The sequence below is a fragment of the Argopecten irradians genome, unplaced genomic scaffold (assembly GCF_041381155.1).
Source record: "Argopecten irradians isolate NY unplaced genomic scaffold, Ai_NY scaffold_0374, whole genome shotgun sequence".
NCBI lineage: Eukaryota > Metazoa > Mollusca > Bivalvia > Pectinida > Pectinidae > Argopecten > Argopecten irradians.
In genome coordinates this window covers 19,366-46,012 of record NW_027187841.1, presented here as the reverse complement: position 1 = coordinate 46,012, position 26,647 = coordinate 19,366, and the positions used below count along the sequence as shown (strand labels likewise).

Here is a 26,647-nt window from a genome sequence, read left to right as displayed (position 1 = left end):
CTCAGAAACGAAAGTGAAAGCTGGGATTTCCACTGAATATATGATTTTCCGAAAATGACAATGAGGACATATATATGTAAAAACGTACTTATAAAGAAATAATTCAGCCAATCTTTATCAAATCACAAGGTTAAAGATATACATTTTTTTCTAAATAAGGTATCAGGAAAAATCTGTGTATTTAGTTCGTACTGCACAGAGAGTCTACTTTCACTTTCGGTTCAACAAATAAATGCATATACGTATGATTCATGATTTTTTTCACGACTCTTATTTATGTTTATTTTCTAGTGTATGATATCTAGAAATAATTGTTAAGAATTTTATCACTGAATACCGCAGTTTGAGTCTCAGTGTCTCGTAAAATTAATCTTCGTTTTTAATATCTCGATCACGTGATCATACACCACTCTGCCGCAGCCATAGCCGCAAGTTGGCAGGACATTGACAGCAGAGCGAAACATTAATATAATTGTCTAAGTATAACATGACGATGTAATTTCAAATTTGACTGAGGTGAGTTGATAGATACTTTGTTGATATTCTAGAGCCGTTTCAATGACAATAATTCTCTAATATAATGACTCGAGCTAGCACAGTAGAAGATCATGATCAAAAGTCAGTCGGACATTTTGTCGACGGTTGAAATACCGAAAGTAGAATTCATATTAACCAATCCCAGCCAAACTAACATGGATATTTTATTTTAAATTTTTTGTTTTATTTTGTTATAACATAATTTTGTGATGTTTTGTTTCATGTAGTATGGTTTTTAAACAGATTAATTCTCTCTTGAAATGGACCATTGAAAAAAGTAGCATGTACATTGTAGGTCTACACTATGTAACTGCTGTAACTGCCAGTCAGGCGACCAATTCACGCCATTGCATGTGTACTCGTATAATCACACACAAATTTTCAGACAATTCAGGTGACTTGACATCAACTTTTTTAAGGACTTGCCCTGTCGGGACAGTGACCACAAAAACTTAACCTGCCCGACTCACACTACACATGATGTGTCAGTACAAGTACAAGACGTATAAGAAAAATAATCAAAACATGGGCGTTTTGTCTGGGCAGGGTTAGCATTGAAGGTCTATACCCTCGGGAAAGAGTCTTTAAATATTTTCTGGACCATCGTACATCTACCGAATTTCAAAAAAAAAATCCATACTCTGACGGTGGACTTCTATCTTTGACTCTTGACCCCAATATTCTGACATTCGACCATGTTACATCCGACTACCAAAAACGTTTGAAGAGCCATGGAATGATTCAACTTTTAATAGTAATTAGTATTTACGACACACACCAAAATTTGAATTGATACATAATCTCTTTGCATACACTGCGAGGGGATATAAACAAAAGCTACAATGAAAACAAAAGACAAATGTCTGCAGAGATCAGCTTTTATTTGAATACATTCTGCAGGCTTGGTAATTTAAAACCATTAAACACAGAATGCCACTCAACTCACCTGTTCTGGGCTCATTTTTAGGCTTAGCCGCTTTTGTTCTGGTACTTGTAGTTGTACTGACATTTAGCGATTCATCATGGAATTTAGTAACTTCGAATGTCACATATTAAAGGGATTTGTCAAAGTTTAACGCAACGGAAATGGGTTCCTCGATGTGTGGACGAAATGTCTCAGCTGATGTTTTCGATGACAAACACGTGTCTACGGTATCGCTTTTCCCCGGTGGGGATGGACTTCGAGATGAATTCAAGTTGAAAATCTCATCCAACACGTCACCCCATATGTCATCCTCGTAGAATTCTAGGATCCTTTTTGCATAGGATTGAACTTGTTGTATATGAAGTTTTATTATGATCGATAAATTTCACCGTACAACACAGTATTACCAGATTTTCATCTGAACTTTTAGATTTTTTCTTTGCGCGTCTCTGACATCTTGCCGCGCCGTGTGTGGATTCAAATCATTTAGGCGCTTCGAATACTCAATGAAACTGTCCGTATAATGAAAGTGTATCAAAGACCCAGTATTGGAAAATTACCGCGATTGTCAAAATTGATCACGAGGCGAAACAAAAATTTATACCACGATTCATCAAAGGTTTTCACACGGCACTGGAAAGTACACGACAATAAAAAAAATTTTCACATAGAATATTTCAATAAAATTTTTTGAGTCGGGCTGATTTTCATGGGTCGGTTGGAGGAGGGCAAACAAACAATATTTTAATTTAGGCCTCACTAAAATCTCCACCTCCACAAGTCACAGACATGTTACTGTCAAACTTGCCTGACAGGAGGTCCAACCTGCCAGGGGCAGTTGAGCAATGGTTTATGTCAAGCCCTGCAATTTTTTTTGTGCAAATCATAATGAACTATATAAAGTGTCTTCTATCAGAATTACTTTAGGTGAATTGGCATGGTAATCGTACAGATACAGAAAGCAAATATGATCAAATATGAGTTTTATCATGTAAAATTGAAACTTGTTAACTAAGAATGTAGATTAATCTTTCATGCCTACAATTTACGTGTGTAATACAGGTTTATCACACACTCGTGTCATCTAATGCTACATTTCATGAATACTTATGCAATATAACCTCGTCTACAAAATTATGATTTTCTCTAAAATTATTAACATTAGTTTCAGAAACTAGATTGGTTTTACAATAAAAGATATTGCAAACTACAGGATTAATTTTCGTTCAAAATATCCTGCAATACATACACTTTTTTTTCTGGACAACAACGTTCAGTCTGTTTATAGTCATGTGACCTTAATCACCATGTGAATTCATTTAAAGCCCAGTTGAACAAAATGGCGAATCTGTGTTTGATGTTTGTATTTGGTTGGGTACATGTATTGGACAGTAATCTCAGCATTAATCATCAAAACAAATTAAATAATCTTTAAAATATGCATGAAAAATGAAATTATACACTATACACAAGGAAGCGACATGTAAGTTACGACATAGAATAGAGTTGTCACTTAGCAGTTGGAAATCAATGTTTCTGAAATATTTCATAACTTACTTTCTTTTGAAAATTGATTTATGGCTTTGTAGAATAATTTATGGAAGGCTGGTCCAAATTTGTTTCTATGGATCGAATACAGTATTTTCATGCATGGAGAATTGACTTGCAGTCACAGTTTTCTTCAAACTTATATCAAAACGGCCGTAACAGTGTAGTATATGACATCAGACACCAATGCAACGATGTCATCACAATGGCGTTGATGATAATTCACTCAGGTCACATCATTCTTACTTGTTTTACTAACACGTCATTATTAGAGACACAAAGTGGGTAACTGAAAAAGAATCATTCACTCTCCTTGTGGTGAGATCTCAAAACTCGGGATAAGATTATTAAGCTAGCTGTCAAACTCTTGGCAAAGCCTCATATTTGACAATCGGACAATAATCTTGTAAATGAACAAAACGTGCCACAACTAGCTGGAGCCAGCTAACTACGGTGTTTAAGGACAGGTAACAGGTAACAGGTAACTTAAGAATCTTACCCCTCAGATTGAGGTTCTCTTGTCTTGCCAGAAAAGGGGCTGAAAGAGAATATTTACCCCGTTATCTTTTCCCATAACAACCACATAATATCATTGTTAACTATCGAAGAATATATTCTTCCATTAGAAATCTATGTTTGTGAACACAAATAAAACAATACTTCATCGATTAGTGTCATTTGATCATGTCTTGAAATATTGTAGCATTTCTAATTTATTAGATATCTGAACAGTGGAATAAAGAGTATTTTAATGATAAAGTTTGTATTTTAAGAGCCCATAGCTATGGTTCTGTCATATCTGTGACTGGGCTGAAACATACATGTAATTTAACTGTGATAGAAGAGAGATTGGAAACTCCACCATTTTCACAATCCACAGAGGGATATTGCTGTTATGTGCCGATATCTCTATATATCATGTACACATAAAAAGTTAAGATATGCATGAAGCATAACCTTGGTATGTATATAGTAAGAGTGTACACAGATATTTTATCAATGTATTATCTTTATATGCAAACACTTAAAAGCAACATGTAAAATACCAACTTTCACTTTCATTTCTCATAAAGTTTCAGTTTCTTTATCAAGTTAGTATTTTCAAGGAATCTTAAAAAAATCTTGTTATCTAGCTGTTACCTGTCCTCAAGGTCGTTTACATTTTACTTCCTGACCTATCTCATCTTATATGACTTGTTTCATTAATGAAGGGCTTCATTTTTTCTTCTCGTTGGATATATAAAAAAAATGATAAAGAACAGCCAGAGTACATCTTCCCAAAGAACTATGAATATCATGAATATCATGAATATGTCATGATATGTGACATCACACAAGCAATATCAATCCAGTTGTGATATCATAATATGAATATTAATTTGATTTCTAAAAATGGAAACACTGAGTTGATATGCTAAATATCGACCTCCATACATGTGACCAATCAGAGTTAATAATACATATGCCTTTTATTGACTTTATGAACAGCCAATACAAAAATTAACCTTAAAAAATTAACAGGACAACATTCAATTTTTTTTGGCAGGATCTAAGTAATATTCCTTTTCCATGAAAGGTTTTTTCAAAATCAAAATACTTCATTTTCCAGTACTAAGAGCAAAAAGTTTTTATTGCTGGATCTTTCCCTGGTATTTGTGAACGTTTTGCATTTTTCAGCAGTAGATCATCGTTGATCATAGTACATGTTGCCTTCTACCATATCTTGCTGACTTTATAATGAAGTCACAAAAAATTAACCTGGCATCATGAAATTCTGAAGTCGTTTTTCTCTACATTTAGGTACAATCTAGCTATAGACTGATACCAACCTCGAAAATGAATATGATTCCCTTGACCTGTTTTAAGACACAGCTAGCTAGGTTACTGCATGAACTGATAAAAGGTATCTGAACTCTGTACAGTCTGTCACTTCCTTGTTTTTTGTCACCAATTTCGTGGTTGATAATGTATTTGCTAATTTATCAACCAATCAAAAACAGCAAAATTATGAGTCATATGATAAAACACCATATTGACCTCAACAAAGGTTCATTATAGATACATAGTGAATACACAGAACTTACATACAGGGGCACTAAATAAAAGACAGTTAAAATATATATTTATAAATTATAAATCATGGTAATAAGAATATTTTTAATACCAAAACAACATTTTTACAATTCGTTTGAATATTCCTTTTTCTCATATATTTTCCATACAGTGTCGATGAAATAAAAAAAAAAAATTTTTTTGAAGTTATTTCTGACAATATGATGTCCTGCATGTACTTAAATTTTTTGATAAATTATAAATTTTGGAAAACAATTTCAAAAATGAAGCTGTCTGAACCTGAGTTAGAATCTGAACAACCATGATGATAGGTTTGGTATATAGGAAAACATAATTCTAATTTTCAGATTATTTGTAGTTGTTGTGTGTGTTTACAGGTGAACTAGAAAACCTTTGACATGGTGAAGTGTCAAGGTTTGAATGAAGTTGGTGGGCCTTGTGGATTTGATGTACAAAATGCCAGATTCTGTCCAGAATGTGGTACAAAGGTCCCAAAAATTGATGTGGCCAAACGTAAAGATACTGTTGCTTGTCCTGGAACAGATGAAGGACAACCATGCAGCAATAAAGACTTAGCACAACGTCAAAAATTTTGTGATGTTTGTGGATGGAAAGTGGACCAGTCTATTTTTGATCCAGGGTCTCGAGTATGTGGGGCCAACAGTGGAGAAACTAGGTGTACAGGAATCATCAGGAAAAATGAGACGGTCTGTCCCATCTGCAAATCTGGTAAGTATTACTTCCATTCATATATAATATATTCAGGTACACATAGGTAACATAGCAACCATGAAAACAATGAACATTTCTATTATTTGTAGATATTTTTAGGTCATCTGACCGAAGGTCAGGATGACCTATTGTCATCGTGTTTCGTCCGTCGTCGTGCGCCGTGCGCCGTGCGCCGTGCGTCGTGCGTAAGACTATTTATACAAAAGCCTACTCCTCCTTAACCCTTGAGCGGATTACATCCATATTTGGTGTGAAACATCATTGGGGAAGGACAATTATATTTTATATAAATGAGCCTGGTCCGACCCCTTGGGGCTGAGGAGTGGGGCCTCAAAAGGGCAAATTTTCTTAATTTTAGCTTTAAAACCCTACTCCTCCTTCATCCTTGAATGGATTTCATCCATATTTGGTGTGAAACATCATTGGGGATGGACAATCATATTTTATATAAATGAGCCTTGTCCGACCCCTAGGGGCTGAGGGGTGGGGCCCCAAAAGGCCAAATTTTCTTAATTTTAGCTTTAAAATCTGACTCCTCCTTCATCCTTGAATGGATTTTATCCATATTTGGTGTGAAACATCATTGGGGATGGACAATCATATTTTATATAAATGAGCCTTGTCCGACCCCTAGGGGCTGAGGGGTGGGGCCCCAAAAGGGCAAATATTTTCTTAATTTTAGCTTTAAAAATCCTACTCCTCTTTCATCCTTGGATGGGATTTCATCCATATTTGGTGTGAAACATCATTGGGGAAGGACATTCATATTTTATATAAATGAGCCTGGTCCGACCCCTAGGAGCTGAGGGATGGGGCCCAAAAAAGGGCAAATTTTCTTAATTTTAGCTTTAAAATCCTACTCCTCCTTCATCCTTGAATGGATTTCATCTATATTTGGTGTAAAACATCGTTGGGGAAGGACAATCATATTTTATATAAAATGAGCCTGGTCCGACCCCTAGGGCAGAGGAGCGGGGCTCCAAAAGAGGAAATTTTCTTTATTTAAGCTTTAAATCCTACTTCTCCTTCATCCTTGAATGGATTTCATTCCATATTTGGTGTGAAACATCATTGGGAAGGACAATCATATTTTATATAAATGAGCCTGGTCCGTACCCCTTGGGGCTGAGGGGTTGGGCCCCAAAAGGGCAAATTTTCTTAATTTTAGCTTTAAAATCCTACTCCTCCTTCATCCTTGGATGGATTTTCATCCATATTTGGTGTGAAACATCATTGGGGATGGACAATCATATTTTATATAAATTGAGCCTTGTCTGACCCCTAGGGGCTGAGGGGTGGGGCCCCAAAAGGGCAAATTTTCTTAATTTAAGCTTTAAAATCCTACTCCTCTTTCATCCTTGGATGGATTTCATCCATATTTGGTGTGAAACATCATTGGGGAAGGACATTCATATTTCATATAAATGAGCCTGGTCCGACCCCTAGGGGCTGAGGGATGGGACCCAAAAAAGGGCAAATTTTCTTAATTTTAGCTTTAAAATCCTACTCCTCCTTCATCCTTGAATGGATTTCATCTATATTTGGTGTAAAATATCATTTGGGAAGGACAATCATATTTTATATAAATGAGCCTGGTCCAAACCCTAGGGGCTGAGGGGTGGGGCCCCGAAAGGGCAAATTTTCTTAATTTTAGCTTTAAAATCCTACTTCTCCTTCATCCTTGGATGGATTTCATCCATATTTGGTGTGAAAAATCGTTGGGGAAGGACATTCATATTTTATATAAATGAGCCTGGTGACCCCTAGGGGCAGAGGGGCGGGGCTCCAAAAGAGGAAATTTTCTTAATTTAAGCTTTAAAATCCTACTCCTCCTTCATCCTTGAATGGATTTCATTCAATATTTGGTGTGAAACATCATTGGGGAAGGACAATCATATTTTATATAAATGAGCCTTGTCTGACCCCTAGGGGCTGAGGGCCGGGGCTCCAAAAGGGGAAATTTTCTTAATTTAAGCTTTAAAATCCTACTCCTCCTTCATCCTTGAATGGATTTCATCCATATTTGGTGTGAAACACTCATTGGGGAAGGACAATCATATTTTATATAAATGAAATAGATCCGACCACTTTTGGCAGAGGGGCGGGGCTCCAAAAGGTCAAATTTTCTTAATTTAAGCTAGATCCTACTCACTCCTTCATCCTTGGATGGATTTCATCCATATTTGGTGTGAAACATCATTGGGGAAGGACAATCGTATTTTATATATTATGAGTCTGGTCCGACCCCTAGGGGCTGAGGTGTGTGGGGCCCCAAAAGGACAAATTTTCTTAAAGTTATATGTGCCGTATTTTTCATACTCACGAAATCAAGATAAGCTTTTAATATGTTATTCATCACACAAAATTTACCAACTTTTTGAAAATAACAGTACTTTCAATGCATAGATTCTAATTTTACATGTACAAAATAAGAGCTGAAAATGATTTTTGGCAGTACTGCCAAAAATCATTTATTCTTACATCAATAGTGAAGTGAAATGAGTACATACGGTCAGACCATGAAGCGAAATTGTGGTCTACAATTTCATTACAGGTTGTTATAATATTTTTAGTTATTGTAAAGCGACTTCTGCAGGTATGTTTTCATTTAACCATATTTAAAGGCATAAAAAACAACAATTTTACAGTACAAAATTTCTGTGTTATAACTACCATTTATAAGTCATCTGAATCCATTTTGATTTTTACAGCTTTATTCATCAAACCTTATGGTTTTTAGTAAATAAAAGGATGAAAAATTAGCATGTCAAAATTATCGCCCAGTTACGGCACATATAACTTTAATGTTAGCTGGCCCACTTCCTGTTTTCAAATTTCGGTCTCCAATCTCAATGAAAATTGGTCTATAGGGGTTTAAATTAATGCCGAACAACATGCAAACATTTTCATTAAGACTTTGGTTTTCCAAGATGGCCGCTGGCCCACTTCCTGTTTTCAGGTTTCAGTCTCCGATCTCAAGGAAAATTGGTCTATAGGGGTTTTAATTGATTCTGAAGGGGAACTTTAGGTGAGGACAATCATATTTCATAAAGGGAACCGAACTAAGACCCATGGGGATAGTGTGGCGGATGTCCAAAATGGAAGCTTTTGCTGAAATTTTGGCTTTAAAATCCGTAAATGGGTTACAACCATATATGGATGAAGGGCTACCAAGTTTGTTCAACGAATGACATTTACCTATTTCAGAAACTTACATATTCAACTAAGGAGTTCCTTGTATTGTTTATATTAATCGTTAACCAATACTTTATACTGTGACTTTGTGTGTTTTGTGCAATGAGTCAGATGACCGTTAAGGCCCATGGGCCTCTTGTTTATGTTTTAACAATATGTATGAAAATGAAAATGAAAGTGAAATTAGACTGATCCCTGAATTATGATTGATATATATATATACTCTATTATTACAGATAAAGGTGTTCCACAAACAGCATGTACAGAAGGCCCAGGTAAACCTTGCTAAGCCTGAGAACCAGACACAACCTGGACACAGCAATGGACAGTGTGAGCTGTCTATCAGTGAACCCGAAAGTGCTCAAAATCCTTCAACTACTGCAACACCACATGGTAAACCTGCTTCACCATTTTATCAGGCAGAGACTGACCAAGATGATGCTGTGTCACCACCCAAAATTCCTCGACATACAGAAGATGGCTGTACTAAGATGGACACTGCTGTGGATGAACCTGGTACAAGATCAAGGGTTGAGAATGAAACACTTCAAGGACATGGAATGCCACAATATAACACTGACCAGAAATTGCAGCTCTCAGGAGCAAATTTGAAGTTATTGTATGGAGTAGAAGGCCAAACAGCTATAGATAAAAACATTATCCAGGGAGACAACTCTGGCTTTGAAGACACAGAGCAGTCAACAGCCAGAAGCCATACACAACCATCAGGATCAAATGTACAAATTTTGTATGGCAATCAAAATGAAGCTTCACAAGGTGTTCTAAACCCCACAGAGAATGATTGTTACAATCCCCCACTTATGTCAAGATTTCAAACCAACATTGAAATTCTTCGAAATAATGGAAAATCAAATGAGAATCAATTAAAGGAAAGCAATGATAATGATGCTAATCATGGAGACTCTTGGAACCCACACAAATATTCTCTTCAGGGGCACCAGGCCAGCACATTGTATGACAAAACACACAAAGGAGATGCTACTTCATTTGATGTCACTGGAAAGTCTGCATCTGGTACAGTGGAAGCAACACCTAAAGGAGATGCTACAATATCTAATTCCATAGAAATTATTGCATCTGCTGCAGAAGACACCACAAGAGGTCAGGATAGGCCAGACTCGGAGCCTATGCTAGTAGAGGAGACTGGGTCTGATACAACTTCAGTTCCTCAAACTCATCAATCACAATGTACACAAGGAAATGACAGCAATCAAATCACAGAGTCCCAACAGAAAGAAGTCTTCGGTGGCAATGTTGGAAAAAATATTGACAATGTTTGGGAAAGTCCAAGTTCAAGATTTGGAAATGAATCAAGATCAAGTGAAATACAGGATGATGAGCTTTATGGGGATGGTTCAGCTAGAGCAGACACAACAGAGAAACTGAAATCCATGTCAGAGGCATTGAAGGAGTCTCCTCTTTTCTCTGTGGATAAACCATCAACTGATCAGGGCTCCTCTACATACTCAAGTATGGATATAATACAGCAGGAACAGGATGCTGCCTCAACAGTGAGCAACAGTGATGAGGAAAGTGGGTCAAGTGATGAGGATAATAGTAGTCAACATGGTGATCCCAAAAAGAGGAGGAAAAAACCAAGAAAGTCCAAAGAAGACAGAAAGAAAAAACAGGGAAGAAAGAAAAGAAATGTTCAGGAGAAACGAGGCAAGTCAGGAAAAAATGACAATTATGGTTCATCAGTAGATAAAACAGAAGAAAATGTATCTTTACATGCTGTTGGAACTTCAAACAGTGAGAAAACGAACCGGATTGTTACTCGGTCTTCAAAATCTTTGGAGGTGAATATCTTGAATTTATAGTTACTGATAATGATCATCCCTACTCCAGAGGAGGGTGTGTGTGAGGGATGGGGATGGGGATGGGGGTGTTACTTTTTACTCTGCATAACAAGTACCTCCTTTACCTAAAATCTTCATTTATCATATTTTTGACCTCAAATGATTATAATATGTAAAAGGGACTTTAGTGTTATAACAAGGGTATATATAATAATTCATTATAGATATGCCAAAATACATAGTACATGTAGTAATCATCTATATTGCTGCATGTATGATAATCATGGTACAATTAAGTATCTTTAGTGTAAAAAAAAAAATAAATAAATGTTTTTCTTTCACTTGTAATGATCAAACTTTATAAAGATTATATTTTCAATAAAGAAGTAACTTCACTCTCAGAATAGCAGGGAATCGCTAGAGAGAGGATTGATAATTTGTTGGGAGATAGTACCTCAGGGTTTGGCAGGGAATAAGATTTGCATTAACATTGTTTCAACCTTGGCTACATACCTGCCAGCACTTTTGCCTTTAATTTGGATTAAATGGTACAAGATGCAAAAATTTAATACAGAATACATATGACTAGTTCATATTGATGTGTCTCTGATTAATGCAAGAAAGAATAAATCTATACTTTGAAATTTCAGGTTAATAAAACTCAAGAAGAAGAAAAGGACAGCACCAAAGAAAAGACGGATGAAAACAAGGCCTCCAAAACTGCAAGCAACAAGAAGGTAGGCATATAGCTTTATTGCTTCTTGATTTTAAAGGGGTTTGGCTGTCAGTACAAAATGAATTATTATGTAATTTGTCGGGAACCAAATTCTGGAAAACTCTTCATAAACTACTGAATCAATTTCAATATAACTTGAATGTGTGGGACCATATGTAGAGGTGTATACATGTTTTCTATTGTCTAAATTTTGTTTGCTAATTGGTAACCAGGTCACTATACACATAGGGATTGGATTTCGTTTTTATGTTAACCATGCTTGTATGGAGCAATTCCTCTAAGAATATATTCTATGGGGCGCGTTAGCGCCCCATTGAATATATTCTTAGAGGAATTGCTCCATACAAGCATGGTTACAATAAAAACGAAATCCAATCCCTATATTTACACTCACACGACTTTTTATTTATATTTTATGCAATAAAATCGTCATTTGAAAGTGACGTAATTATTCAATAAAAGTCGGTCAAAAGTGGGAGGAGCTTACTCAATTGAACAGCGAATGATGACGCTTCACGTAAGGTAGAATTATTCATCCGCGACGACAAAAAAGTTCAATATTTTAGTGTAAAATAAACATGACAAACAAAGTAAATTTCAGAGATAATTTTATGTTCAGATCAGAACTTTAAATATATATTCAATTTTGCTAAAAGTTAATATATAGCGTAATAACATAAAGAATTTGTACACGGCCACATGTGTGAACTCGGTGACTGTTATTGTGCAGCGAGGCGAAGCTGACGCAACGCTTACACATTTTAGTTTGCCGAAGTTGTCAAAACACCGATTTTCAAGTAGCTCAATGTGTTTGAGATGTCGTCTGACTTGACGGTATTACATCCTTGGGAGCCATGTGATTATATAATCTACGCTTAGATCCATATCGCCATCGATAGATGAAACAAATTTACTTTAAGTGTTCGATGGATACAATGTGTTTGTGGTGACGCGGAACTGTCAACACGTGGATTATTAGCGGTGCATGTTTTATAATACACATGATTAAATACTCAAAGAACAAAGACAAGAGGATATGTTTATAACTGACCTCTATCAGAGGGTCTCACACCCGTCCACCCCAAAGGCTCGATCGTAGGACCGAACATAGGCACAGAGGTAATGTTTACATTTGACACCCATCATTTTTAACAAAAATGAAAGCACGTCGTCCCGGTCAGGATATTTTTCCGTTTCTTTATACAATTGTTAATTTAAAAATTGTTTGAATCATATATAAATATAAAACATGTATATATTGTTTACATTTTTCCAAAATTCTATGAAAAACAACAATATACACGTAATGTTGCGTCAAAATGTAAACAAAGCCATGTGTTTCTTTTTAAAAAAATTATTCCTTTTACGTTGCACAGAACATTTTCTTACGCAAGTTCAAAGTTCAATGTTACCATGCAGTTATGGTAAACAAAATCGGCTAGTATTAGCGTATAGTGACCAAGCCTAGCAAGTGTAAATATAGGGTTATGGTGAAAAAAGAATTCTGGATGACTCTTCATAAACTACTGAATCAATTTCAATGTTACTTGACTGTAATGCTTAAACTCTTTCTACACTATTGCATCAATTTCAATGATGTTGGGAACCATATGTAGATGTGGTAACCTTGGTGTTATCATGGTAACCAGATACTTTCACTTTACTCAGGTTTCAAAATTTGTCCAGAACAACTCCTCCTAAACCACAGGATAAATTTCAATTAAACTTGGCAGTAATGCTAGCTTGGACCATGTGTAGATGTGCATGCATGTTTTTAGGTCATCTGACCCGAAGGGTCAGGATGACCTAGAGTCATCATGTTTCGTCCGTCGTCGTGCGCCATCCGCCGTGGGTTAACTTTTCACATTTTGAACTTCTTCTCAAGTTCTACTTGTGGGATTTAGCTGAAACTTGCATGAAATGATCCTGACATGGTCCCGACCAAGTGTTGTTATTTTTCGGGTCGATATGAAATCCAAGATGGCCACCACAGCCACCAACTTGAAAACACATTTTGAACTTCTTCTCAAATTCTACCATTGCGATTTAGCTGAAACTTGCATGAAATGATCCTCACATGGATTTTTTAGCTCGCCTATTCGAAGAATTCGGCGTCGGCGTCAGCGTTGGCGTCCCATTTCACGTTAAAGTTTTTGAGCAAGTTTCTGTATCGTCAATTGTTTAAGCTTAAGCCATCATAAATGTTTATGATTTTATTTTCCTAATGTGTATGGATGCTGAACGTGATAATACAACCATTTTGGGGCCCTTTAGGTTTTTTTTGAGTCTGTTAATTTGTCATATTTCCATGTTAAAGTTTTTGAGCAAGTTTCTTTTTTGTCTATTGTTTAAGCTTAAGTCATCATAAATGTTTATGATTTTATTTTCCTAATGTGTATGGATGCTGAACGTGATAATACAACCAATTTGGGGCCCTTTAGGGGGTTTTTGAGTCTGTTAATTTGTCATATTTCCATGTTAAAGTTTTTGAGCAAGTTTCTATTTTGTCAATTGTTTAAGCTTAAGTCATCATAAATGTTTATGATTTTATTTTCCTAATGTGTATGGATGCTGAACGTGATAATACAACCAATTTGGGGCCCTTTAGGGGGTTTTTGAGTCTGTTAATTTGTCATATTTCCATGTTTAAATAGTAAATACTTGAAATTCAACTTCTTCTGAATAGGCAAGCTTTGCTGTTCTCCAACAGCTCTTGTTACATCATGATATGACAGTGAGTCTAAATAAGCGTTACATTGTAAATTCTACTTTATGATGATAGCTTATATCTGATAATTTTTAACATGTTTAATTTCAAAACAAAAATTGAAAACACCATCAATTTGTGCACTTGACGCTTTTATTACATGCACTCAGTACATACATGCAGGCATAATGGTGTAACTATAGCCTAGGCAATCCTCTACTTGATAAAACTGACTGTCAAGCACAGAGAACAACTCTATGGCGTGCTTGATTCGCGATCGTTAAAGCTAGCGCAAAATTAAGTGTGAAACTCTGTGATGTCACAATTATGTTAATCTATATTACGCTTGCATCCTCAAAAGTTTTCTACTAAACAAGACAAAAATGTTGAGGTGCATGTTCCAACCATCTGTTTACCATTCTAGTTTATTCTTTTGCCGGATATCGTACATTCTCTGCATGAAGAAGCCAAAGACAATTGTGTCAATCGTTTAAAAAGAAAAATGACAATGTCATGTAAAGATAGTATCAACTGATTATTGTGTAATTAGTAACCATCATGAGCATTCGGTATGTGGCCCCTTAATTTGCCAGAGTTAAGCACAAATGAAAGTTGAAGCGACCGGCCGTATGTAGGTCAGTGCAGAGGAGCTAGTTTACACAAGTCATTATGTTTATAGCTTTAACAATTAATTCACTCTTTTGTGATAACATTGTCTTAAACGATAATGTCAATCAGTTATAACGAACACTATAGGAACATACACATGGTATATGTTGTATAATGTAATGTAGAAAATGAGTTTAGGTGAACTACATCCAGATTGTAATGGTCAAGATTGGATTAATTCATTTCTCAAAACCAAATCTGTCTCTGAATCGGCCCAAATATCTATGTACCAACCATGATTGGTTTAGGGAAATTCCAGTGTACAAGAAACACTAATACAGAGTACATTTATACAGAGTACATGTGACTAGTTCATATTGATGTGTGCATATTGATGTGTGTCTGATTAATGCAAGAATGAATAAATCTATACTTTGAAATTTCAGGTTAATAACACCCAAGAAAAAGAAGAAGATAGCACCAAAGAACGAATGGATGAAAACAGGGCCTCCAAAACTGCAAAGTCAAACAACAGGAAGGTAGGCATATATATAGCTTAATTGCTTCTTGCTTTGAGAGGTGGATGTACAAAATAAGTTATGTTCAAGTGAAATCCTGAAATTTTATAACAATCCGGCTCCTCTATTAGTATTGCCCTATATTCCAAAATGGCGGCCATTATGAAAGTTTGTGACTTCCATTGGACAGCTAGTATAAGTCTATTTTACACTATTTAAAAACATGAGTAAATCATTTCAGTTTTAAGCAGTGTTTGTTTATTGAAATGATGCTAAATATAACTATCTGTTTATCACAAGGTTAATTGAAAGGCCAGATAGTTGTTTTCTTAACGGTGTTACGGTATGGCAGTTCGTATTTAAGTTCATGATAAAAACAAACTTCCATTTCTCCCTTCTTCTCATCTATATTCTTTTATATCCCCTGCTTTCTCCGAAACTGGGAATATTAATTTGGGTTTGTCCGTCCGTCCGTCCGTCCGTCCGCCCGTCCGTCCGTCTGTCTCTAACACTTCGTTTCCATGCAATAACTGTAACAAATGTAAACCAATTTTCTTCAAACTTAGTTAAACGCCTTAAGGGCTCGGCCAAGTTCAATTGGGACTCTCGATGGATCTTATTTAGTGGAGTTATGGCCCTTTGAATTACTAAAAACGTTATTTTCTGCCATTTCCGTGCAATAAGTGTAACAAATGTAAATTGATTTTCTTCAAACTTAATAACAAGGTGAAATGCCTTAAGGACTTGGGCAAGTTCGACTTTTAATGGACCTTATTTAGCGGAGTTATGGCCCTTTGCTTAAAAAAAAAAAGTCAGTTTCTGCCACTTCCGTACGATAACTGTTATAAATATGACAAATGAATATTAATCGATTTTCTTCAAACTTGGTAACAACGTTTAATGCCTTAAGTGCCTGGCTGGGTTCTATCAACTCTTTCAGCAGATGTTATTTATCAGAGTTATGGCCCTTTAACTTGCTACAAATGCCATTTTACTGCAGTTTCTGTGTTATAACTCACAAATGTTAAAACTAATATTGTTAAAACTTGGTAACAAAGTTAAATATCTTAAGGTCTCGGCCAACTTCGATCACCCACTTTTTGCAGATCTTGATTAGCAGAGTTATTGCCCTTTGATTTAATAAAAAAAAGTCATTTTCTGCCATTTCCCTGCAATAACTCTAATAAATATTAACCGATTTTCTTCAAACTTGGTACCAAGGTCTAATGCTCTAAGGGCTTGGCCAAGTTCGATTGCCACTTTTATGTAGTGGCGTTATGGCCCTTTGATGTACTAAAAACTTCATTTTCTGCCATTCCCTGTGCAATAACTGTAACAAATGTAAACTGATTTTCTTAAAAGTTAGTATCAAAGTTAAATGCCTTAAGAGCTCAGCCAAGTTTAATGGTCACTTTCAGCAGACATTATTTAACACAAATTATGCCCTCTTCATTTACTAAAAGTTTACCTATACATGTATGTCCTGAAAGCGGGGGATGGAAATTCCACGAATTTGCTTGTTTTTTTTAAGTGCCTCCCTCACGCAGATGTACATAATAAAATACAAAACGGAAACGAATACAAAATTATCAGGAAAACTAATTATATAATCATCCTAAAGAGATTATAGCAAATCAACACGCATATACTGTAGTATATAACAACGGCCACTGCGTATTTAAATATACAGACATGTGAAATTGATACCATGCACTATAAGCCAAGGTGGAAATAGCCCCAGACTGCATAGTACATGTAATTAGAATCTGTGGGTGACTTGGTCAGGGATCGAAGTGTTCACATCTTTTTTGTTTACTTAATTATCAAGCTAGTGCCCTTCTGTGTGATACCGTATGCATGTTGCATTGGCCATGGCGGCCTCGAAGAAACTTTCAGAAACCTGTTCAATTGTTGCTATTGTTGTAGGATAACTGCTAAGGGCCATTGTGCCTCTTCAGGTACTCAAAAAATTATAATAATTTGGAATCATGCACCTTCCAACATTAATCTCCAGATGACAATAACCTTTGTATCCAGGATACATTTGAATATCTATATCAATATCTTTTGGACAGCTGTAGCTTATTAATGCCTAATTATTTATTTTCCCCATTTCATCCACCCCTCTAGAGCCCCACTAAAAAGGCAAGGACAGAGTTTACTGACACTTGCTTGAAATCAAACACATTTTTTAAACATTTCAATTTGCTTATCGCATGTTGATGGGAACTTGCTTGCCGTAGATTAATTTAGCGGGCCCTTCCTGGCTTAATTTTGTCAGTTGTCTAGTTTAAATTTTAACCAGAAACTTTCCCAAACTGTTACTCTCTACTTATATATTCCTGTGTTTTAAAAATAATGCAGTGCCATCTGTACATATATCTATATATATTGTCAGTCTAATGTAACTTCTTTCTTTTAGGCTGGCGCAAACTCCTCAACTCCACCTGGACCTGGAGCAGGAAACTCCAGCAATGACAAAAGGTAATTATTTGATTTGATTGTTATCTCAAACTGTAATTAATTGATAATCAATTACTTTGGTGAAACACTAGTACTGTAATCGATTTTTAAGCAATTACTGGTAAAATTCACTTGTAATCGATTACCATCAATTAATTTACAAAAAGTAATTGAAATTACACTACTTTTATTTACTTTCTATTACAAAAGTTAAAATTATCACAATGTTTCTGTTTTTTTTTACAATTAGATAGCATTTAAAGACCAGTTATATTTAGTGTCAATTGTTATAAAATTCTTCATTTTGGTGGTTAAAGATGTTTTCTTCCGAGGTTTAAGTCTTGTGGATAATTTAGTGTTATGATATGATAACATGTATTGTTATTTCTTCATTTTGATGGTTATACATATGTATAAGGATTTTCTGAGGTTTATGTCTGAACCTGGACTAAAGATATTTTCAGCTTTTTAGCCAGTATCCAATTTACTATTCACAGGTTTTATGGAATGGTCAATAACTTATTCTTTAATTAAGGAGACTATTCATGTCTCAAATGCACATGTCACACAAGTATAAAGTGGGAAGTTGTTTGAACTTTATGTCTCTTCCGTTGCAGCAGTCCATCTATCTTTTTACAATCATGGGTGTTGCTGACCCTTGTTGTACTTCCTGCCATTTTCTGCTCATGGAATCTGTCTTGGGGGCTCTCTTTCAAGAGCTATCTCAGCATAGTCATGTCTCTTTCAATTGATTTAGATCATCAATTCTGACTACTGATTTTTTTTACCCCAATTCAGACTTCTATCTATATTTCTTTCTCTTTTATCATCTAATTAATGTCTAATGAGTGATGATTTAGGTGTATAGATTGTCACATATCTGATTATGATTAGGTTGTCTTTGTCGGTTCAATCTACATCATTTTAAATTCTTAGGTGAACTGTACCCTTTAATGATACAGTACAGACCATCTGGTAACAGTTTTCATCTTCACTCTCTAGCAACCTTGATACAAATAACAGTCATTGGTATACATGCAGGTTTTCGCAATCCTGAGTATAGTTAGATGATTAGATTACCACAATAAGAAATTGTTTTTGCTCTTTTTCAGAAACTATACAGGTAGTTTACTCTAATTTCATTTGTATGCTTCTGTTAGGCCCTTGTAGTGCATATTGGGACTGATCAGGTAACAAGATGGCTGACAGCCAGTCATCTTGAATTTCGACAATTGACGTTTGTTACCGCTATTTTCCAGAAAGTACTGGAGGAATGGTTATAAAACATTTCTAATCCTTCATACATCACTATTTGTTCGAATATGTAATTTGAAATTGATAAATGAAGTATTTTGCTGCTATGTTGACTTCGTATGTAGTTTCTCTGTGTGTATCAAATGCTTCATAGCATGAGGGAAAGAAAAGGAATTTTAAGGGAAAAGATCCCTCTTTTCTTTACCAACATACGGTAGATTAATCAATGGCAGGTGCCAAGATCCCTCTGGGATCTCTTGTTCAGTCTTTTATTCAATATTGATGTGTGAATGACGGAACCATATTTATGTCGCGGTGAAAATGCTTCTTTTAATCATACAGGTTGAATGTCTCTTTGATACAAATGCAATGGTTAAAGTTTTCAAGACATCAGATGACATTGTGTTGATTTTGATTGCCATCATGGTAATAGCGCAGTTACTTTACTCAGGATTATGTGGATGCCATGGTCTCAAATGATAAATATATGGTTTATTTAATGTTTTTGAATTTCATTGACCATTAAGTTAAACTTAAAAGTTGTTATATAAAGTATTGCTATTATTAAGAAATTTTGGTTTTGTACAAGATTTATTTTGAATACAGTACTTAATACTTTGATGTTTTATTCCAGATCCAACACCAAGAGAACTCATGGAAACTTTGTGACAGTTGTGTTCCATGCAGTATTTACACGTTCAATTCTGGATGACTCTGTTGGTGGCCCATATTTGTATTTGGCTTTAGCAAATGATCCCTACATTAAAATGGAAACTGTCAGGTAGGAATTCTGCTTGACTTTGTTCAAATAAAATATGTTTAAACTAAACTAAACTAATTCTGCTTGATAAAAAACATTGTGCTCTGAGGTTGCTCTTAACTGAATAAGTTGAAGAATTATATGCATCTGCCTTGTTGTAAATTTAGTACTCCAACATATCATTTTATTGTCAAAATGTTTTTGGTCTGAAAGAAGGAAAAGTCAAGAATATGTTAGAACTGATCCCCTACTGGAAAAGATTTAATCGGCATGATATTTATAGTTGCAAATTTCTAGGGAAAATGTATAATTTCCCTGACATTTTTTATTTTCAACTGATTAAATGGTTAATAGTCAAAGTAATTTTTTAAACTTAGATGATTTGGTGAAGATTTTGAACTTATCAGAAATGTTTCACTAACACTTTGTATTTTGTTTTTTTCTAGGAGATTTGAGGATGGTAGTATTGAATTGGAGGCAGCAGTTAACATCCAAATGAATCTGCTGGATAGAATGATAAATTACACATATGGTGTTGATGCTGGGAATAAGGTGTGGGTTTCAGAACTAGTTCATAACGTCGATAGAAATTCTGGGCGTTTTTTTACAATACCAAAGAAAGTGCTGTCAGAAGGTAATTAAAATTGATGCCAGTTTTCTAGTTTGTATTAAAATTTCTGATGAAATCGATTTATTTAGGAATGTTAGATATTTAGTAATTGTGGCATGCATGGTGTTTATATTCTGCTCTGGTGGAAAGTCAAAATTTTCAGATGACTAACTTTTTTCGGTCACCTGAGACCAAGTATGAATGCCTAGTAGACAGAGACATGAATCACATCAGTTTGAGTGCCATTGTTTCCAACAAAATCACATATATCCAAAAATTGATTATTAGACCTTGGTTTTATAGCCTTAAAATAAATTTGAGGATCTTGCCAAGAGAAATTGTCTGCATTATAAGTCCAGTGTTACCTGGTAACCGTGAGTCTGCTGCTGGTAAGTCCCTGGAAATGCTGGACTGTACTTCGTGAAGATTTCCTAGAACCTCCTGTATGTAGAAGTCTGCATGTGCAGGCGAATCATCATCTTTTCCAGCACAGGATTTTCCAATCCGTGGATTTTTCGCCGGAAAAGTCTGTTCCACTGATTTTATGACAAGATGTACTTGTCCAATTGGCAGACCTACATCTTTCGAGTTTTTCTCTTGTAGATATGCATGGGCCTCTAAACTGGTGAATCCCAATTTCAGTAAAATATTCATACATGTTGAAGGCTGGGGGAAGTTTTTTATGAAGCTTTTTGAATCATCAATGTCACCAGCCTGGGATGAACTATCATCCGAGCTTAGTCTACTTCACTCATTATGGAGTTATTGGCTGAATTTTCAAAGAAAAAAAGTTTGAAATTATTTTCACTCTATAGCTAGCACGCCATAATGAATTAAAACGCTTGTTTGCCACGCCTAGCTGCTATAGATTGATCCTGTTGTCTTAAGATGGACCCTGAGTCCCAAACCCTACTAATGTAAGTACATCAGGATTTGATTGGTCATTGGAAACCCCCCCACCCCCTCCATCACGAGGGGGCAGGAGTGTCAACGTGGTAATAACAATTCACCTCTAAGTGCAAAGGCACCTGATACAATCACCCTTCCCCGGCATCCCCTAGGGAGCCAGGGGATAGAAAGTGGGTGGTATATACATACACTACACTGATAGCTTATGTTACAAAATATACTTGGCTCCCATCCCCTATCTTAACAACATATTAAAACATTAATACAGTGGAAATCTTCCCTAAACTGATCATGGTCGGTGCATAGAATTTTGGCAGGTTTAGAGAGGGTTTGGTTTGGAGAAGTGAACCGAAACTTGATCATCACGATCCAGATTTAAAGTTTACACGGAACGGAAAATTAATATTTTGATATGTTATTCTGTTTGATCTCCTGACAATCATCAATATCTTTTATTATACAAAAGGCTACCATAAACAGAGCGGTACCTCAACATTCATAGATCGTCAGCCCCTCAGAATGGACAGATTTTTTTCCCCGTAAAATTTTTTAAACCTGCTCTATCAATGTAACTTGTGCACTTCCAACTTAAGATTTTACTTTTGCACAGAAAAAATGTGCATTTTACACAAGTTTTTACGGTACTTAAAGTTAAACTTTTATTACGGTATCAATCCAGGTTGATATAAAGGACGAGTTATATATATAAAATATGCCTGCATAAATTTGATTTGATGTGCTTCAGAAATGAAACTATATAAACATGTATACTAGGCTTACATCTGTACATATATCTCCCATATCTCCCCTTATAACATTCAACTGATATATTGAAATTAATAACCAGAAAAAGAGCATTTATGCATTTTTTGAGAGCTTGAAACATTTTGATTACAACACAAATAGAGGAAATATGTAAAGTTTATAGGTGAAGTGTATATTGTACATCAGACATACTCTAAAAGAGAGTTTGCATCCTCTTAAGAAACAAATGGAACTTTATTATGGGTTTAGTTCAATAGGAAATTAAGCGCAATATCTTTTTCTGCATGAATTTAAGACTTCCACAGACTTGGACATATATTAACATATATGACATGTTTGTATTATTACATATGTTTGAATAAAAATCTGTAATATGAGAAAAAGAGTTTACATGCTCACCGCAAGCATGTACTTTATTGTGATAAAATTACTGATACAAACAAACAAATCAAATTACATGACTTCTTATACAGTACAGAGGCTTATAAACAGAGTCACAAAAGCAGATAAAATATATATCAAGAACTGTAAAGGTTAGCTGAATCCGATAAATAAAATTTATGGCCGTCTCAGGCTGCATGTGCGCACGATAAATTCGGATTTATCGCTAATTGAATATTTTGATAGTCTTTACACATTTCTCTCAGCTTTACTTAATGCACCCAGCAGAGTTGTAACCAAATACAAGTTAAAACAATTTAATTTCAGCAAACGCAGCATTTCAAATGAGCTTACTTTCTTATTTGAGTATGTATAAAAGTCAACTTTTTGTCCGGTGGAACTCTTTTGTATTTCAAGAAAGATCACTCTAATTTGGAACCGGCAAATGGTTTATTGTCATGGCAACTGTTACAGTAAAACGCTCTTGCCAACTTAAGTGTCATTTCATTATAAAGTAATATTTGTTTAAAGATGCTCCACCGCTGACAAATGGTATTTTTTCACTATTAAAAACAGGAGCAGACGATTTAGTATTTTTCTTCGGTTACAAAAGTTACTTACTTTACACCATTACCACCATTCAAAAGTTTGAGCTTCTAATTTTACTTCAAGTTAAAAATATAAAAAATAATTAATTGCATCCCGAAAAAATTCCGTGCCACTATATCCTTTATGGAATGAAGTACTGATTGCGCATGCACCTAAGGCAAAATAAATTATTTTATATCATTTTTTGTGTTAATTAGACATATATATACACGATTAAACACCAATTACTGTTCAAATAATGAAATTCATTTATGCTAGCTCTGTCGGCTGTGGAGCATCTTTTATTTTTGATATTCCATAGAAATAAAGTACTTGTTGTGATGTATCAATTTTGTAGCATCATTTCTTTCGCAATCTTTAGGTAACCTGACAGTGTGTAATAAGACACTTTTTTTGTCTAATTATACAGGCTTGACTGTAGTAATTTCTGTATATCAAATACTGTATTTGACTCAATAAGCACCCAGGGTGCTTAAAAAATTGAAGCAAATATGAGGGTGCTTAATGGAAACAAATTTGGACTATCCTTTATAAAATTATTCTACAAAGTAAGCCATAAATCAACTCGCAAAAGAAATCGGTAAGAAAACCAACACAGTTTTCATATTTTCAGTCTACATTTAATTTGAAGTAATAAAAATGATATTGAAGCCTAAAAAAGGGGGAGGGACACTTATAGGGATGGGGATGCATACTGGAAAATGTTTTATATTGATTGATAGTAAAAGAAAGGTGAGCAATTTTAGGCCATATGGTGTTTTGTTCTCTTACTGTATACTTCCTATTATTATATGACTGGTGTTTTTGCTGTAATTTGATTGGCCGATACGTTTCTCAGAAGTATTCATCAACTGCGATATCAACCCCGAAATTGGCGGCGAAAAGCACGTGCGGTTACTGGACTCAGTCAAGATACCTCTCGCGAGTCCAGTAACCTGTGTCAAAAATAGATCGAGGGAAACTCCCTTTAGATGTGACGTCATAATCACTTTTGATGTCGAGTCGTACCCAATTATAGCGTTACGGGAGTTCCTTATTCAAAGATGTCGGATCAATCTATTGTGACGTCATTATAACATCGTCGGCAACATATTTGGCGGAAGGCAGCAAGTTTTGTAAAAGGAACCATCCTTAATACTCTCGCAGATTATGCCGAAGCTCGGCCATAAACCGTGACAGTGCTAAAAGAACATGTTAAATAGGATTTCCCGAAGATGGCGATGCCGTCACAGGGTGGGAAACATCCGGGCGCTCAAAAGGAACAACTCTTTGAAATCCCAAATTTGGCCAGAAACATCTTGGCTTGTTTACACCATTTATAAGAAAAGTGGCCAGAAACAATCCGAAACTATTGTGTTTATTTTTTTTTTGGGGAACCATTTCAACTGTATACGAATTATGGCTCTGACCCCAAATTTAAACATGGGAGCAGGAGGGTGCGGGGCTACGAGAAAAATCACGGTAAAACAGTAGCTACATGATAAAATACAGGTATGCAACTTGGAATTAACCAAATTAGGCCATTCAACCAGTCCCCTCAAAATAGAAGGGATAAGCAAATACTTGTATCGAAGAGTGTTGGGCTTGATAACCCCATTTACTTGAAGGAGCGGCTTGGACCCAATAAGGGTAATAGGATTAAATTTCGTAAGCACGATGTATACGGGCAGCCATTACATGTACAGCCGAAATTGTAATGCTAATTTGTCCACGATTTTCATCCTCATTAGAATTACAGTATCTCTGGGTTACAGTACTTGTCAAATCAATTTTGGATCTGACCCCACCGGGAGCCATATGGGTTCGGGGCCCTATAGGTGAGGTTTTGAGTAAGTCCAAATTTGCGAAGCCGCCAGTATCTGCGTCGGCATTTACCTAGATTTGGCTGAAACCTCCTTGCAATTGAAGGAAACAGAACCTGTAAAATCTAAAAGTAAACCATTTGGCTCAGACTTAACCACAGCCCATGGGGAAAGAAGCGGCGGGGAGCCCAATAAGGGAAATAGAGGGTAAATCTGCAAAAAACTGAACGATTACACCATATTTCTAGAGTTGTCCCGAGAGTCATTACGTATTCAAATTATGGCAAACGTACACCTTAGGTGAACATAATTCGGATAAAATTTTGCTAACCCCCCGGAGGCAAATTCCATTGGCCCAACAAGTAAAATTAGAGGTAACGAATATATATCTTCCTATGTACTTTTGAGATAAAAGTGTTGGTATTACTTGTAGTACAACAATTTTCTGGCCTCGGTGAGTCTACCACGACGAATCGAAGCCATACAACGAGAGAGCGAGGCCGTGGTTCAGGTCAGTTTGGAGTCACGTCATCCTTGTGGTTAATCAGAATTCCGTATATAACTTTATGGCTTTGTGACCCTCCAAGTTTTCATGTAAGAGTGGGCCAAACAAATTTGAATAAAGATCCAAATCCTTTTCAGGGAACCTTTTCAAACAAATCTTATATAAACATTTCTGGCAAGTGACCCCCCCGAGCAGCAGGAGGATGGCGGCTTCGACCAATAGGGGTAATAGAGTCAATAAACACATATAAATATAACTGCTACATGTTGTCATCCGCACTAGATTAGCTACAGCATTAGAAATCTTTAGAATTTATTAACGTATGACAGGGTGAAACCAAACATTATACATGTATGTACGTATAAGTCACTTAGTTTTGTGTGATCTCTGACACCCACCGGGGGTCACGAGGGGGCGGGGCCCACCGCCATATGGAATCTATTAATAAAATTTTTTGTGATATCCGCCAGACTAATTAGAAAGCCTTCACTAAAAATTTCATATTCTACAAAACTATGTTCAAGAGTATTCTGCGTGACCAGATTTTTAAACCAGCAAATTTGTGGCCGGATCTTTCATCCTTGATGTGAAGGAAAATCCAACCTTCGTCAATCAATTTGGTTTAAATGAAATCATTACGTGTATGATCTCAGACCGCCCCGGGCTAAATCATTATAGTAAAAGAAAGGGCGGATCTCGGCCCAATAAGGGAAAAATAGAGGTAAAATGCGCGATATTACCTTTCAAAAATAATGCTTAATATTGTTGACTAGTGAGTCACGAGCATGTTTATTTGCATTGTAATCAATACAGCCTCAGGCGAATTTTGGCCAAAATACATCCAGTGGGTGGTATGAAAGAAATTCGTATATATTTTGCCATATCTATGATTCACCCCCCCGGGCAAGTTTAATCTTTATCCCATAAATCCATAGTCCATTCAATCCAAGAAAGTCAATCTTTTTCGTACATTTTTATTATAGCATGTCAAAAAGGAAAACTAAGAGGTATGAATCATAAAATTGCTAATTTATGGAAAAATCGATGGTCCCTTCTACGCACAGCTGTGATATGATGAGTTTACCCTGAATTTGGTCGCAAAAATCATCCTTTGTAGGTTAACCCTAATTGTGATATATAATATATTTTGCATTTAATGAATATATTCTATTTCTGATGAAAGAAAGAG

The 26,647-nt window shown here is 35.7% G+C and overlaps 1 protein-coding gene across 1 annotated transcript; it reads left to right on the top strand.

Annotated features, from left to right (window-relative positions):
• Nucleotides 1-415: 415 nt before the first annotated feature.
• Nucleotides 416-21,126, top strand: LOC138312567 (protein starmaker-like). Its single transcript, XM_069253382.1, has 8 exons — nucleotides 416-516; nucleotides 5,461-5,812; nucleotides 9,247-10,830; nucleotides 11,481-11,567; nucleotides 15,329-15,421; nucleotides 17,823-17,884; nucleotides 19,752-19,898; nucleotides 20,324-21,126. Exons 2-8 carry the CDS (start codon nucleotides 5,681-5,683, stop codon nucleotides 20,517-20,519), a joined length of 2,301 nt encoding a protein of 766 aa, XP_069109483.1. The 5' UTR covers nucleotides 416-516; nucleotides 5,461-5,680; the 3' UTR covers nucleotides 20,520-21,126.
• The last annotated feature ends 5,521 nt before the right edge of the window (nucleotides 21,127-26,647 follow it).